Here is a 14,896-nt window from a genome sequence, read left to right as displayed (position 1 = left end):
TTTTTGAGAGCCTGGCTGCTCTGATTCAAAACTCTATCTCTTACTGTATAGTTTGTGTGACTTTGGTTGTACCTCAGCTTCCTCATCTGTCAAACACAGATGATAATAATAGTGTTGACTGCATAGAGTTGTTTGAGGGATGAGGGACAACAGTGTCCAGGAAACAATCATTACTATATAAGGATTAGCAGATATCTGCATAAATATAAACGGCTCACTTGGCTGTACATCTGAAACTAACACAACATTGTAAGTCAACTATATCCCTCCCACCAAAATTTTTTTTTTAATAATTAACTATTAAGTCCTACTGGGCAAGGTCTATGTTTTTTTCTTCTCTGCTTCTTGAAGCCCTTAGTCTCACGCCTGGGCTGCAGCAGGTACTTGATAAATGCTTGTCCTGAGGGTGGGCCTGGTGGAAAGGATTTGAAAGAAGGAAAAGAAAAACAGATCTGATATTGCATAGCAGGTAGAAATCAGAACTCAAATGTATAAACCATGTTGCCCATTTTTATGTGTTTGTCAAACTGTCTTTATTTTGGCCCCGAGACTGCCAAACTTTAGAAATTGAACCTGCAGTCAGAGCCTCCCAGAGGGCAGAAACCTCAAAGAACATACACAGGTCATAGGAGCTGTTCTGTGCCTGCCTGCCAGGGAAGGTTAACAAACGTGTGTGGCAGATTTTAGTCAAAACTCGCTTCCTTTATATCCCAGGAGTGAGGATGTGGGGCAGACAAATCCTCGTCACTCAGACTCATCTGGTAAAAGTTCGTTACCAAGTATAAAGACCTTAGAATTGGACCCGATCAGCTTAGGTCAGTTTGTAACACCCTACTGCCTCCCCAGCGCACCTCCAGGGAGCAGAAAAGGGGCTCCACCTGCCTCCAGAACTGCCAGTCTCTGCAACCTCTTCATTGCTAGAGAACCCGCACCCCCAACCTTCATGCCGTGGCCAGAGGAGGCCATCTAAGAGGAGGCAAGAGTTTCCCACTCCACCAAGCCAAGGCTTTTATTCTTATATCTGCTCTACCTATTCCCCTCAACTCTTCAGTCCAGCACAATTTCCTTGTGGAATTTAAGATTTTTCTTTTTTTAATTTTTTGGTTGTACCACACAGCCTTTTAGTTACCCAAGCAGGGATCAAACCTGTGTTGCTTGCGCTGGCAGCGCAGTCTTAACCACTGGACTGCCAGGGAAGTCTCAAAAGTGAAAGTTGCTTAGTCCTGTCCAACTCTTTGCAACCCCAAAGGCTATATAGTCCATGGAATTCTCCAGGCCAGAATACTGGAGTGGGTAGCCTTTCCCTTCTCCAGAGGATCTTCCCAACTCAGGGATCGAGCCCAGGTCTCCTGCATTGTGGACAGACTCTTTACCAGCTGAGCCACCAGGGAAGCTTTTATAGAACAAAGCCAGAAAGGGGTTTGTATCTCCAAGCAACTTCAGTTCTCAAGCCTCTCCAGGGACCAGGGAACCCAAGAGGCTGACTTACTTGCTTGGAAACTGCAGTCTGCTTTGGGTGGAGCCTGCTAACTGCCCAGACAGGCTGTGCTGGATATTCTGTTTGCCCCTCCAGACTCACCCTCCGCCCTCTCCACCCTGCTCTGTGCCTTGGGAGGCTGGCTGGACTGTATCACCCAGGCACCCCTGTCTTCTAACTTCCAGTTGGGTTTTGTGAATGGGAGGCACTAGCCAGAGAGGATGATTAGATAAAGAAGCTGGGTATTAATTTCCCTGCTGGGTGACAGCTGGGGCTTCCCCGGTGGCCCCAATATAAAAGCATCTGCCTGTCAATGCAGGAGACATAAGAGATGCATGCTCAATCCCTGGGTCAGGAAGATTCCCTGGAGGAGGGCATGGCAACCTACTCCGGTATTCTTCCCTGGAGAATCCCATGACAGAGGAGTCTGGTGGACTACAATCCATAGGGTCACACAGTCAGACACGACTGAAGTGACTTAGCACACACACACGTGATGGTTTTATCCCTTTATCAAAGGGCACAGCTGTATTCAGGCAGTGCTTTCTTCCCACTACAGCTCTGTTATGGGTTGAATTGTACCCCCTCCCCAAAGACGTATTGGTATCCTATCCCCCAGGACTTCAGAAGGTGACCTTTTGGAGACAGGGTCTTTACAGAGGTAATCAAGTTAAAATGAGCTCTTGAGAACGGGTCCTAATCCAATATGGCAGATGCCCTTATGAAAAGGGGCAATCTGGACATGAATCAAGACACACATAAAGAGAAGATGACCTGAAGAGACACGGAACAGGAAGTCACCCCCAAGCTAAGGGAAGAGACAAATCCTTCCCTCATAATTTTCAGAAGTAACCAACCTTGCTGACACCTTGATTTCAGACTTCAAGCCTCTAGAGTTGTGAGACAATACATATCTGTTGTTGAAGCCACCTGGTCTGTGATACTTTTTGTATGGCCTCATGGCAGGTGGGATCTTAGTTCCCCTAACTAGTGATCGAACCTGTGCCCCCTGGATAGGAAGTGCAGAGTCTTAACCACTGGACCACCAGGGAAGTCCCTCTGGTACTTTGTTAAGGTAACCCTAGCTAACTAATACAAGCCCTCACTGGGTTCTGGTAACACCTCCACCCCTTGTTTCTTCAGGCCTAGGGTGGTAAACACTCCCACCATTGCTAGTCCCTGGATGCCTCGCCATCCCTAGCTGGTTTCCCTTAAGCCCCTCAATCCCTTTCTTCAGTTCTCTCCAATTATTCTGTTGACTGTGCCATGTTTCCTGATATTCAAGCCTACAATGTAATTATATTTTCCCAACATACTTCACAAAATTATCACAAAGGCAAGAGAAAGTTCTGTTGGGGTTCTCCAATCATGCAGATGTCTACTGGGAATCTTATTCAAATAAAGCATCCGTTTTATTCTCACTTTCTTCTTCTCTTGTCTATTTCATCCCCCAGGACACAGGGAAATCCATAAGGGGAAGTGATACTTTGGATTTAATTCAGATCAAAACGTTGAGAGTTTGTGGTAACCAAGCCAGGGAATGTTGGGTGCGATTAAATAAGGATACACTTAGGTGCTCATATTTCAAAATTCCAAAGAAGCATTAGGGAAGATCCAGGACAGTCTTAAATAATAAATTAGCTCATAAGGAAAGGGATCTTTGCAGAAATTAAATTCTCACACTGCCCATAAGCAACAAAACCACAACGATATATGTTCTCTGAATTCTACTTTTAAAAGAACTTGCAGAAAAACAGTTGTGGGAGAGGAGTATGCATGTAATTGAGAATAAATACCAAAGAATGGCCACCACTTTTAAGAATAACTTCTGGAAGGGTAAAATCCAAAATAGATTAAGCCTTGTGAAATGGGGTGGGGGTGATTTTTAAGGTTACATTTAAAGCAAGAAGCATAAAAAATGATATAGGCTTTAGAATAGGGGAAAACCCAAGCAAGCTAGCTTATGTGAACAATTATAGAAACTGTAGAAAAAGTGTGAAGAACGGAAGCATGCTGGGAGAATGGGGAAAACAGAAGAAAGAATAAGAAGAAATGGTCAATTCTGGGAACTCAGTCCAATAAACCTGACATTGACTCTGGAAAAATTCTCAAATGAGTTATTAAACAGAGGACTGATAAGCTCTTAAGAGAGAGAAGAAACAGTCACCCAGGGTCAGAATAGGTGTGACTGATTCATCCCAAGCTACACATTCCTTTTTGATAGATCTATACTAACCTATTTGGGTTTTAGCACAGCTCTCCAATTGTCCCTCTCAGTGGTTTCTCTCCCTCATCCAGACCTTTCTCATAAATTGCACGTCATTTGTTTTTTTGGCCACGCCCTGTGGCATCTGGGATTTTTAGTTCTCTGACCTGGGATCGAACCTGGGACTTTGGCAGTGAGAGCTTGGCGTCTTATCCGCTGGACAACCAGGGAATTCCCACATCATTTCTTCTTTGATTAGACAAATATCTGAGCACCTAGTAAGTGTCAGACACCCTAATAAGTGCTTGTTAGGATACACCAAGGAAAACCCAAGGAGCACTCCAACTCCCATAGAGTTTACTTTCTGTGGGAAGTACTTTCCCCATTCTGGGACTTTTCCTGAGCCACCAGCACTCTCCTGTCTTTTCTAAATCCTGAGCAGGCAGAATCCTCAGACTCCAGGGTTTCAATGTCTGCCCCAAATCTCCTTTTGTTTTCAAGGATAGAACTCAGAGGAAACTGGGTTGTAGTTTTCCTTGGACAACAGGTGCTGTCCTCTTTTGCAATCTGCCTAGAAATGCTATCATTCAGGTTCCCTGCAACAGATATTAATTATCTAAATTTCAAATTTGGCAAACCTACATTTCCAGCCTCACATTCTACTTCATCTCTTCAGTCATTACCAGCCTCGGTCCCCGCCTGTGGGTGTCCAAGCCTGCGTCTTTTTGCTCAATTGTTTTTCTCATTCAGCAATGTGTGACATCTCCTCCACCTCTGGAAATCCTACACATTTCCCAAGACCCAGCACAAATGCTGTCTCCTCCCTGGCTGGACTTAACGACCTACTTTGCTCAATAAAATCCTGCCCAAGCCCCCATGCTTGACCTGTGCAGCATTATTGTACTTTCATCTTCCCCTCTCGGTTAATTAATTACTTCTCGGTCTTCCCCACTAGAGTAACTTCTAGAAAAGCAAGGATCTGCAGGCTTCCACCTGTCCTGCTGTAGTACTTTACAAAGGGGTTGGCAAACTAAGGCCCGAACCAAGAATGGTTGAAATCATGGGAAAAGATCAACAGGAAAATATCATTTCATGATACCGGAAAATTACATGAAATTCAAGTTTCAGGGACTGTAAATAAGGCTTGGTTTGAGCACTGAGAAGCTTTTGAGCTCTAGTGGCTGAGCTGAATAGTTAACAGATCTTATGATCCCCAAGCCTTTAAGTTTACTACATGGCCCTTTACAGAAACACTTTTCTAACCCTGCTATACAAGTTATTTGATGACTGATCACTGTGTCAGGACACCAAGGTCCTGAGTACATATCCCCTCCGAGTTAGCTTATTTGTGTAGTGGAACTAATAACTATCTTGCCTTTAAGCTGTCATGAACATCAAATGAGACCGTGCACTTAGAAAAGTGTAAAACTATTCTATAAAGACAACTGCGTGTATCTGTACTGAAAAGTTGATAAAGTGGTAAAATAAGAAAATACTAAGTTTTATTCTCCCGCTTCTTTCCTTTAACAGTCTTCATTTGACTTTGTATGAGAAAACTCACTTTTAAAGTCTTTGCTTTTCAAGTAACGATAAAGTCACAGGTTCCTTCTTTCCAGTCCTTGTATTGCTCCTACTCCTTTTTCTTTCTTGTAATTTCTCCCTCACTTTTCCTCAAAGTTTCTCAACTGTCCCTCACAACAGCGCAGTGGAGGGACTGGGATACACCTGATTACTCCCTTTTACAGACCAGGAAACCAAGGCAGGTTACAGTCGGCTACGGAGCTCTGACTCAGCACGCACGGAACCCTCTATGCCACCCTGTTCGCCATTCCTCAGGGGACGACCGCCCGGCGAACAGAATAAAGCTCGCACTGTGAGGCTTCCAAGGCTCGCTTCTCAAACACCCCGCGCGCGCTCACCCTCGGCGTTCTTCCCCTCCCCTCCTCTCCGGTTCCTCACGCCCTCCCCTCCTCGCGAGCAGGTGGTAGGCTCCGCGCTCAGCGCGCAGGCGCGCGCCGTCGTGGGCGGGGCGGGGCGGGCGCCGGGGGGCGGGGCGTTCGCGGGCTGGGTTTGGGGCCGCGGCGGGAGCGGGAGTCACCGCCACTCGAGTGCGCAGGCGCCTGGCGGTTACCGGTCTCGCCATGGAGCGGAAAGGTGAGCGGTGGAGCGGCCTCCCGCCACGAGGGGCAACGGCCGCCGGGGGCGAGGCCCGGGTCACCGCCGGGAGCTTCGCCTAACCGTCGCCGTCCGGTCCCCGGGCGTGCGGCACCTCTCCACTGAGGTGGCGCCGCCCCTCACCCCCAGCTTCTGGGCTGCGGGTCCGCGCCCCTCAGCTCGGGCGTCCTTCCGCGCCGGCAGTCATCGCCCCTTGTTCCCCGCCAGGCCGGCCCGCGGCTTGGGGCCGCTCCAGGGCCCGGCCTTCGCCCGGCGAGGCCGACCACTGCTCGCCAGCTCCCTGACCCGGCCCGAGCCCCCTCCGGCGCGCCCCGCCTGGGCGCTGCTTTGCGCCCCGTGGGCCGCCAGCCCCCCGAGCGGCCGCCCAGCAAACGCCGCGGCCCTCGGCCTGGAGCCGCCCCTCAGGCAGGCCCGGCGCCCGGGCCTCGCACCCCTGCTGGGTCTCCACCCTCACCTTGGTCGCCTCCTTTTCTCCCCATTCGCCCTTCATCCATCCCTCTCTCCTGCAGTGCTTGCGCTCCAGGCCCGAAAGAAAAGGACCAAGGCCAAGAAGGACAAAGCCCAGAGGAAGTGAGTTTCGCACCCCAACATCCCGTTCTCTGGGTCTATCCCTGCACTTCCTCTCCTCCGGTTTCACGCCTGGAACGTTCACGGGGTCTGGGGCACCCGGGCGGCCCCGGCCACATGGCCTCGGGGCGGCCGTGGAGGGTTGCGCCCCTGGAACCATGTGGGAGGGAGCTCCGGTTGCTGAAGGTCTGGTTCTGAGCAGCCCGGCGCCTGCTGGAAAAGGGCTATTGGTGGAGGACCGGAGCAGCCCGGACCATTACCTTCCCTACTACTGGATGAGGCACCGGCTCCCCGAGTTTGGGCCTTCGCACTGAGCTGTTGGATCATGATCAGTTTGTGAACTGTTCTCTTTCCATACCTGCTTCTCAGCGTCTTAACTTACCTCCTACGTGTGCAGGGTAGGCAGCCAGGAATTCTTGAATGAATTTTCCATCTTTCGGTCTGCCAGCCTACACGCTCCCTTTTTTAGAGGAGGGCAGGAGCTTCCCCCCGGGTTAGGCAACTTCCTGAGTCTGCAGGCGTCTCGCCTTCCTCGCGGTGTGCAGGCAGCCCCCTGGTCTGCAGCCGGTTTCGGTTGCTGCTTGTCTTGCTCTGAATGCAGAGGCCTTCTGGAGTGGGCATCGCAGCAGTGGCGGGGAAGTTGTTTAGCCAGCGCCGTTACGGATTCTGGCATGGTTTGTTCAGTGCCACAGGCCCGTTTTTATCAGCAGGATGCATAATCGTGGTTTAGCGCTATTGTGGGAAACACAAAAGTTGGTCAGAGCTTCATAAAAACGCCCAGTAGAGGGCTTTGCAAGTGAGTCTTAGTCTGAAGAACTTTTATCTTATACTCACGTTTAATTGCACAGGGCCTTGGGAAAAAAATACGTTATTTTCTGGACACTTTTCCATGTACTTGGGTCTACCTGGAGTTGTTAGACCATCTGTGTCTTTCTGAGCTGATGAAATTCATTTCCGAGGCTTCCCTAGGTTTCCTTTCTGAGTGATAATACAAGATCCGGGTATGTGTGCGTGTGTGTACGTATGTGTATTGTTTTTGGCGGCTACCTAATGTTTCAGGAGAACAAATAATGACTTCTATCAATAGAGCTAAAGAAGACGAACTCAACTCTTAACTTCTTGACAAACTCAAGAAGTTAAGGAACTCTTGGCTTCGTTTCCGTCAACTGTTTCATGAAATTTTTTATTTTGTGAAGTGCCTGGTAACCAGTGTATTTAAATTGTATGTATTTGATTTGCCTCTTGATTATCCATATATGGATGATTCAAAAACCAGTTTTTACTCAGATAGGTTTAATAGAAGCAACAAGGAGCTAACCTGGTTCTCCTGTGCAGTGGGAATTTAAATGTTTCTGTGTGTGTTCTCTGTGGTTCTCCTGTATGTGTGTGTGTGTGTTTTGTTACTCTCTCTGGAGCTGATATGAAAGTGTTATAAACCAATATGTTTTCTGCTCTTGTAAGGAGGTGGTGATTTTACTACTCACTGTATTATTTAGAATTCTTCTGTCTTTGTTCTCTCCATAAGGAAATTAATATTAGCCTGAATCAACCTATAATTTGGGAGGTAAATATAGTAGGGGTGATCATATATACTTTATTTTTAACCAGATATTCATTACTTTGGATTATCTATTTAGACCATATGTTTTATTCGTAAAGCTGAGTATATGTATTTTGGGTCATCTGTTACTCCTCCATTCACCACCGTGGGTAACTTAGAGTTACTTGCACAGAAACAAGTGAATACTACATATAATTAGCAGTTACTGTACAACCTTGATTCTTTGAACCACCCTCATCTACTTGTAGTTTCAGAGGTGCTTTATTTTTTTAATTAATATTTTGATTTGAGGGGTACAGGTTTCTCCATCCTTCTTTTGAATACCTGAGATGTCTAATTAATTAGCTTGGTTAGGGAACTATGTCAGAAGTTCAAGCCCCATTTGACTCAGGTAACCTGACTATTCCATAACTTCTGACTGCACTCCTGATTTCCAGGCATTTTGCAAAGGCAGGCTGCTAGTTACCAGATTAGTGAGGGAGAAGGTCTGAGAAAAAGCCTGCCATAGTTTAGTCTTTAGACTTTGGATTACTTAGTTAGGGAAACAGTCTTATATGTTAACGACTGGTAGCTCAGTCATAATGAAAACTGATCAGGACTTGTTTTAAAAAAAAAGCAAGCATTTAAATTAATAATTTTAGAAATTTTTCATTTAAAACAGTAAATAACATCCTAGTCATTTAGTCCTGGTGTGGTACAGGTAGAAGGGATTTTTAGTCTCTTTATTTTGTGGATCTTAATACTGGAATCGACATACTTTAGAGAATATGCCCAGGGAGCTGCACCTGTTTGTAGCAGTGTCAAAACTGGAATCCAGTGTTCCTGTCTTCCAGTTCAGTGCTCTTTAGGATTTGTTTCCTTTCTGTTCTTTTAACTCTGCTGAAAGATCTGACTTGGGGATCTTTAGTTGTCCTACTTGGAGAATTCCTTCTTCATTTCACTTCTTCACACACTGTACTCTCATTTACTAATGTTAACTAGTTGGTGACAGTCTCTATTTTATTTACAGATAAGGAAATTGAGATTCACCAGATTACCCACCTAGAAAATTTGAAGCTAGGATTTTAACCCAGATCTTACACGCCCCAAAGTCCTGGTATATCTCCCAGTGACAATTCCTTTTCGTGTATCTAAGGACAATTACGATAGAGGCCAAGTGAACAGAAGCTTCTGCATAAGGGACCTCAGAATGCCTTGGTGTTGAGGTATACATTCATCGCCCCCTGGATATGTCTGTTTCTAAAGATTGTGTTCTATCTCCCTTTGTGCATTCAGTTTTCAATGTGTATATCAAAAGCTGTGTGCCTTTGTTTATTATAATTTTATAATTTAATGCGATTTACATCTGCATTTGAAATTGTATGGAATAGAAACATATATAGATGTATGTATATATTATATATATGTGTGTTTCTATTCCACAGAATCATATAATTCCAGAATAGATTTCATAACTGATTATTATGTAGCTTAGGAAGTTAGTTTGGACAGTAATTTACGCTGTATTTGCAGTTAAAGAACTTTATGGAGTTAGTATAAATTTGGTAGTAAAATTTTTTGAGCTGGAGAAGTGCTTTTGCTCATTTTAGCACTCATATATGAAATCAGAGGGGAGGAGGTTTTATTTCTTAATTTTCCAAAAATGTAATTGAAAACTCAGAAGGGACAATACTTTGAAAAAAAATTTTCAGCATTTTTATCCAGTAAAGGGTAGAGTATATAAACTTGAAACAATTTATTTTTTAATTAAATGGTATTAGATGTGTTTTATGTTTAACAACGTACCTTGAAAATTGGTTCTGCCCCAGTTCCATATAGTGCAGGATTACCATTTTTTTTAAAGGTCTGCCTTTTTCATCATCTTAGGAATGGTTCCATATCAAGATGCTAGACAGTAGCTTCATTTAGCATTCCATCAAATGGATGGACCATAATTTATTTTAGTTTCTATTAATAAACATGCATATACTTTTTAAGACAAAAATAGAATTATTGAATATATTTTTCCCTAGTAAACATTACCAGGAACATTTTGTACAACTTAAGTATTTCACATCATTTTAAACATTCCACTATAGGCTACTAATTCACAGCTGAGATGAATAGTCCTTTGGATTACCATTGCTTCCATCAGTGATTATTTCTTTAGGATAAATTCTTAGAAGTGATATTACTAGTGTGTACATTTAAAACATTTTAAGTTCATATTGTAAAAGTTTTCTCCAGAAAAAGTTAACCAGCTCCTATTCATAAAATACTTCAGTTGCTCAGTTGTGTCTGACTCTTTGCGACCCCATGAACCGCAGCATGCCAGGCCTCCCTGTCCATCACCAACTCCCGGAGTTTACTTAAACTCATGTCCATTGAGTCAGTGATGCCATCCAGCCATCTCATCCTCTGTCGTCCCCTTCTCCTCCTGCCCCCAATCCTCCCAGCATCAGAGTCTTTTCCAATGAGTCAACTCTTTGCATGAGGTGGCCAAAGTACTGGAGCTTCAGCTTTAGCATCAGTCCTTCCAAAGAACTGCCAGGACTAATCTCCTTCAGAATGGACTGGTTGGATCTCCTTGCAGTCCAAGGGACTCTGAAGAGTCTTCTCCAACACCACAGTTCAAAAGCATCAATTCTTCGGCGCTCAGCTTTCTTCACAGTCCAACTCTCACATCCGTACATGACTGCTGGAAAAACCATAGCCTTGACTAGACGGACCTTTTATTGGCAAAGTAATGTCTCTGCTTTTCAATATGCTATCTAGGTTGGTCATAACTTTCCTTCCAAAGAGTAAGTGTCTTTTAATTTCATGGCTGCAGTCACCATCTGCAGTGATTTTGGAGCCCAAAAGAATAAAGTCTGACACTGTTTCCACTATTTCCCATCTATTTCCCATGAAGTGATGGGACCAGATGCCATGATCTTCGTTTTCTAAATGATGAGCTTTAGGCCAACTTTTTCACTCTCCTCTTTTACTTTCATCAAGAGGCTTTTGAGTTCCTCTTCACTTTCTGCCATAAGGGTGGTATCATCTGCATATCAGAGGTTATTGATATTTCTCCTGGCAGTCTTGATTCCAGCTTGTGCTTCATCCAGCCCAGCATTTCTCATGATGTACTCTGCATACAAGTTAATAAGCAGGGTAACAATATACAGCCTTGACATACTCCTTTTCCTATTTGGAACCAGTCTGTTGTTCCATGTCCAGTTCTAACTGTTGCTTCCTGAGCTGCATATAGGTTTCTCAGGAGGCAGGTCAGGTGGTCTGGTATTCCCATCTCTTCAAGAATTTTCCACAGTTTATTGTGGTCCACACAGTCAAAGGCTTTGGCATAGTCAATAAAGCAGAAATAGATGTTTTTCTGGAACTCTCTTGCTTTTTCCTTGATCCATTGGATGTTGGCAATTTGATCTCTGATTCCTCTGCCTTTGCCAAAACCAGCTTGAACATCTGGAAGTTCATGGTTCATTGCTGAAGCCTGGCTTGGAGAATTTTGAGCATTACTTTACTAGGATGTGAGATGAGTGCAATTGTGTGGTAGTTTGAGCATTCTTTGGCATTGCCTTTCTTTGGGATTGGAATGAAAACGGACCTTTTCCAGTCCTGTGGCCACTGCTGAATTTTCCAAATTTGCTACCATATTGAGTGCAGCACTTTCACAGTATCATCTTTCAGGATTTGAAACAGCTCAACTGGAATTCCATCACCTCCACTAGCTTAGTTCGTAGTGATGCTTTCTAAGGCCCACTTGATATCACATTCCACGATGTCTGGCTCTAGATGAATGATCACACCATCGTGATTATCTGGGTCGTGAAGCTCTTTTTTGTACAGTTCTTCTGTGTGCCACCTCTTCTTAATATCTTCTGCTTCTGTTAGGTCCAGACCATTTCTGTCCTTTATTGAGCCCATCTTTGCATGAAATGTTCCCTTGGTATCTCTGATTTTCTTGAAGAGATCTCTAGTCTTTCCCATTCTGTTGTTTTCCTCTATTTCTTTACATTGATCGCTAAAGAAGGTTTTCTTATCTTTTCTTGCTATTCTCTGGAACTCTGCATTCAGATGCTTATATCTTTCCTTTTCTCCTTTGCTTTTCGCCTCTCTTCTTTTCACAGCTATTTGTAAGCCTTCCCCAGGCAGCCATTTTGCTTTTTTGCATTTCTTTTCCATGGGGATGGTCTTGATCCCTGTCTCCTGTACAATGTCACGAACCTCATTCCATAATTCATCAGACACTCTATCAGATCTAGGCCCTTAAATCTATTTCTCACTTCCACTGTATAATCATAAGGGATTTGATTTAGGTCATACCTGAATGGTCTAGCGGTTTCCCTACTTTCTTCAATTTAAGTCTGAATCTGGTAATAAGGAGTTCATGATATGAGCCACAGTCAGCTCCTGGTCTTGTTTTTGTTGACTGTATGGAGCTTCTCCATCTTTGGCTGCAAAGGATATAATCAGTCTGATTTCGGTGTTGACGATCTGGTGATGTCCATGTGTAGAGTCTTCTCTTGTGTTGTTGGAAGAGGGTGTTGTTTGCTATGACCAGTGCATTTTCTTGACAAAACTCTGTTAGTCTTTGCCCTGCTTCATTCTACATTCCAAGGCCAAATTTTTATTAGGTTGGTGCAAACGTAATGGCCATTTCAGACTGTGGATTTTAAATCATTATAATCAGGCTCAAACATCTTTTTAACTCAAAATAGGAACCACTATAATCAACCTATTTTTGCCAACAAGAATTAAGTTTGTTTATTCCTGTAGTGTAAAAATCCATGCTTTGGGGTTTGACGAACTCTTAGAAAGCATTTTCTGCCTTCTGGCTGTGGAAGTGTTTTCCCTGCAAAAAGTTTTCTAGATGCTTGAAGAAGTGGTAGTCGGTTAGGGGGAGGTCAGATGAATATGGCAGATGAGGCAGAACTTCGTAGCCCAATTTGTTCAACTTTTGAAGTGGTCGGGTGTTGTAGTGTAGAAGCATTGGGCCCTTTCTGTTGATCAGTGCCGGCTCTAGACATTGCAGTTTTCGGTGCATCTCATCAATTTGTTGAGCATACTTCTCAGATGTAGTGGCTTTGCCGGGATTCAGAAGCTGTAGTGGGTCAGGTGGGCAGCCGACCACCGAACAGTGACCATGACCTGTGCTTTGCAGCCCTTCTCGGTCCAGCTGCTGAGCTGGTCGTTGCCAGTTGTCATATAAAACCCACTTTTGGTCGCACATCATGATCTGATTGAGGAATGATTCGTTGTTGTTGCATAGAGTAAGAGAAGACAACACTTCAAAATAATGATTTTTTTGATTTTCGGTCAGCTCAGCTTACTGAGCTTTTTCATCTTTCCAGTTTGCTTGAAATGCCAAACAGTTGTAGAATGGTTGACACTGAGTTCTTCAGCAACTTCTTGTGTAGTTGTAGGAAGATCAGCTTCAACGATGGCTCTCAGTCATTGTAACTTCCTCTGGCCAGCCACTATGCTCCTCATCGTGCAGTCTCTAATCTCCTTTGCAAAACCTGTTGAGGCAGCCCTGCACTGTTGGCAGGTCCTGGGCCAAATGCATTGTTGATGTTGTGAGTTGTCTCTGCTGCTTTATGACTCATTTTGAACTCAAATAAAATCGCTTGAGGGACTCCCCTGGTGATACAGTGGATAAGAATACACTTGCCGATGCTGGGAACATGGGTTCAGTCCCTGGTGTAGGAAGATTGCACACGCCTCAGAGCAGCTAAGTCCGTGCACAACAACTACTGAGCCCAGGCTCTAGAGCCAGTGAGCCGCAACTGCTAAGCCCATACTCGTAGAGCCTGTGCTCCACGGTGAGAGAAGCCTGGGCACCGCAACGAAGAGTAGGCCCCGCTCGCTGCAACTGAGAAAAGCCTGTGAGCAGCAGTGAAGACCCAGGGCAACCAAAAATAACAAGTAGAAGTATAGAAAGATAAGAAAATTGTTCAGATTTGCTTTTTGTCTAACATCATGTCCATAATCCAAAATAAATATAAAACAAGTATTGTCATTAGCAGCAAGTAATAAATCATTAGCAAAAAACACCCATAAAGTGAGAAATGCACATTGAAATGATCTATGACATAACCACATTTATTTAAGAATGTATTCCAACATCAGATGGCAAATTTCAGCAGTGCAAAAACTGCAGTTACTTTTGCACCAGCCTGTTAGTTGTGGCATGGAAGTCGTGGCATGGGGGATCTAGCTTCCCAACCAGGGATGACACCTGGGCTCCCTGCATGGGAAGTGCAGAATCTTAGCCACTGGACCACTAGGGAAGTCCCTGTTTTGTGCAGTTTTATGGAGGTATAGTTTATATACCATAAAATTCACCTGTGTAAAGTGTATAGTTCAGTGGTTTTCAGTATGTTCACAGTCTTGCAAGCATCACCACTATCTGGTAAGTTTGAAATATTCCCATCACCTCAAAAAGAAATACTGTACCCATTTACAGCCACTCCTCATTACCTCCCAATCTATCTGTCCTCCCCCCGTCGGCAACCACTAATTTACTTACTTTCTCCATAGATTTGCCTAGGCTAGACATTGTGTATAAATAGAATCATACTATATGTGGGTCTTTTGTGACTGACCCCTTTCATTTAGCATGTTTTTAATGTTCGTGCATTTTGTAGCGTGTATAGTTGTTATTTCTATTGATTGTCTTGTTTTTGGTCAATGGGAGTCCCTTCATGATGGCTCCTGAGTAGTTATGACTCGACCTGAGGCATTTTTGATAGTTTTTGGTGTCTGGTGTGACAGTTTGTTCAGACTTGTACATTTTCTGCCCCAGACTAGGAAGTAGCCCTTTCTCTAAGAATACTCTTCTAGTGAGAAATGACATTTAGAAATCACAATCAGGGCACTTATTTCTACTAAATTTAGTTATTGTTTCTAGGACTTATCTGTGGTTAGGAAG

At 44.3% G+C, this 14,896-nt stretch overlaps 1 protein-coding gene across 1 annotated transcript in view; it reads left to right on the top strand.

Annotated features, from left to right (window-relative positions):
• Positions 1-5,782: 5,782 nt before the first annotated feature.
• Positions 5,783-14,896, top strand: part of SRPK1 (SRSF protein kinase 1) — a 67,776-nt gene continuing 58,662 nt past the window's right edge. Inside the window, 3 exon segments of the mRNA XM_015102678.4 lie at positions 5,783-5,857; positions 5,859-5,882; positions 5,884-6,428. Coding sequence (XP_014958164.3) covers positions 5,825-5,857; positions 5,859-5,882; positions 5,884-6,428 — 602 coding nt within the window. The 5' untranslated portion in view covers positions 5,783-5,824.

This window comes from Ovis aries, chromosome 20 (genome assembly GCF_016772045.2).
Source record: "Ovis aries strain OAR_USU_Benz2616 breed Rambouillet chromosome 20, ARS-UI_Ramb_v3.0, whole genome shotgun sequence".
Classification (NCBI taxonomy): domain Eukaryota; kingdom Metazoa; phylum Chordata; class Mammalia; order Artiodactyla; family Bovidae; genus Ovis; species Ovis aries.
This window is presented reverse-complemented; position numbering and strand designations above follow the sequence as displayed.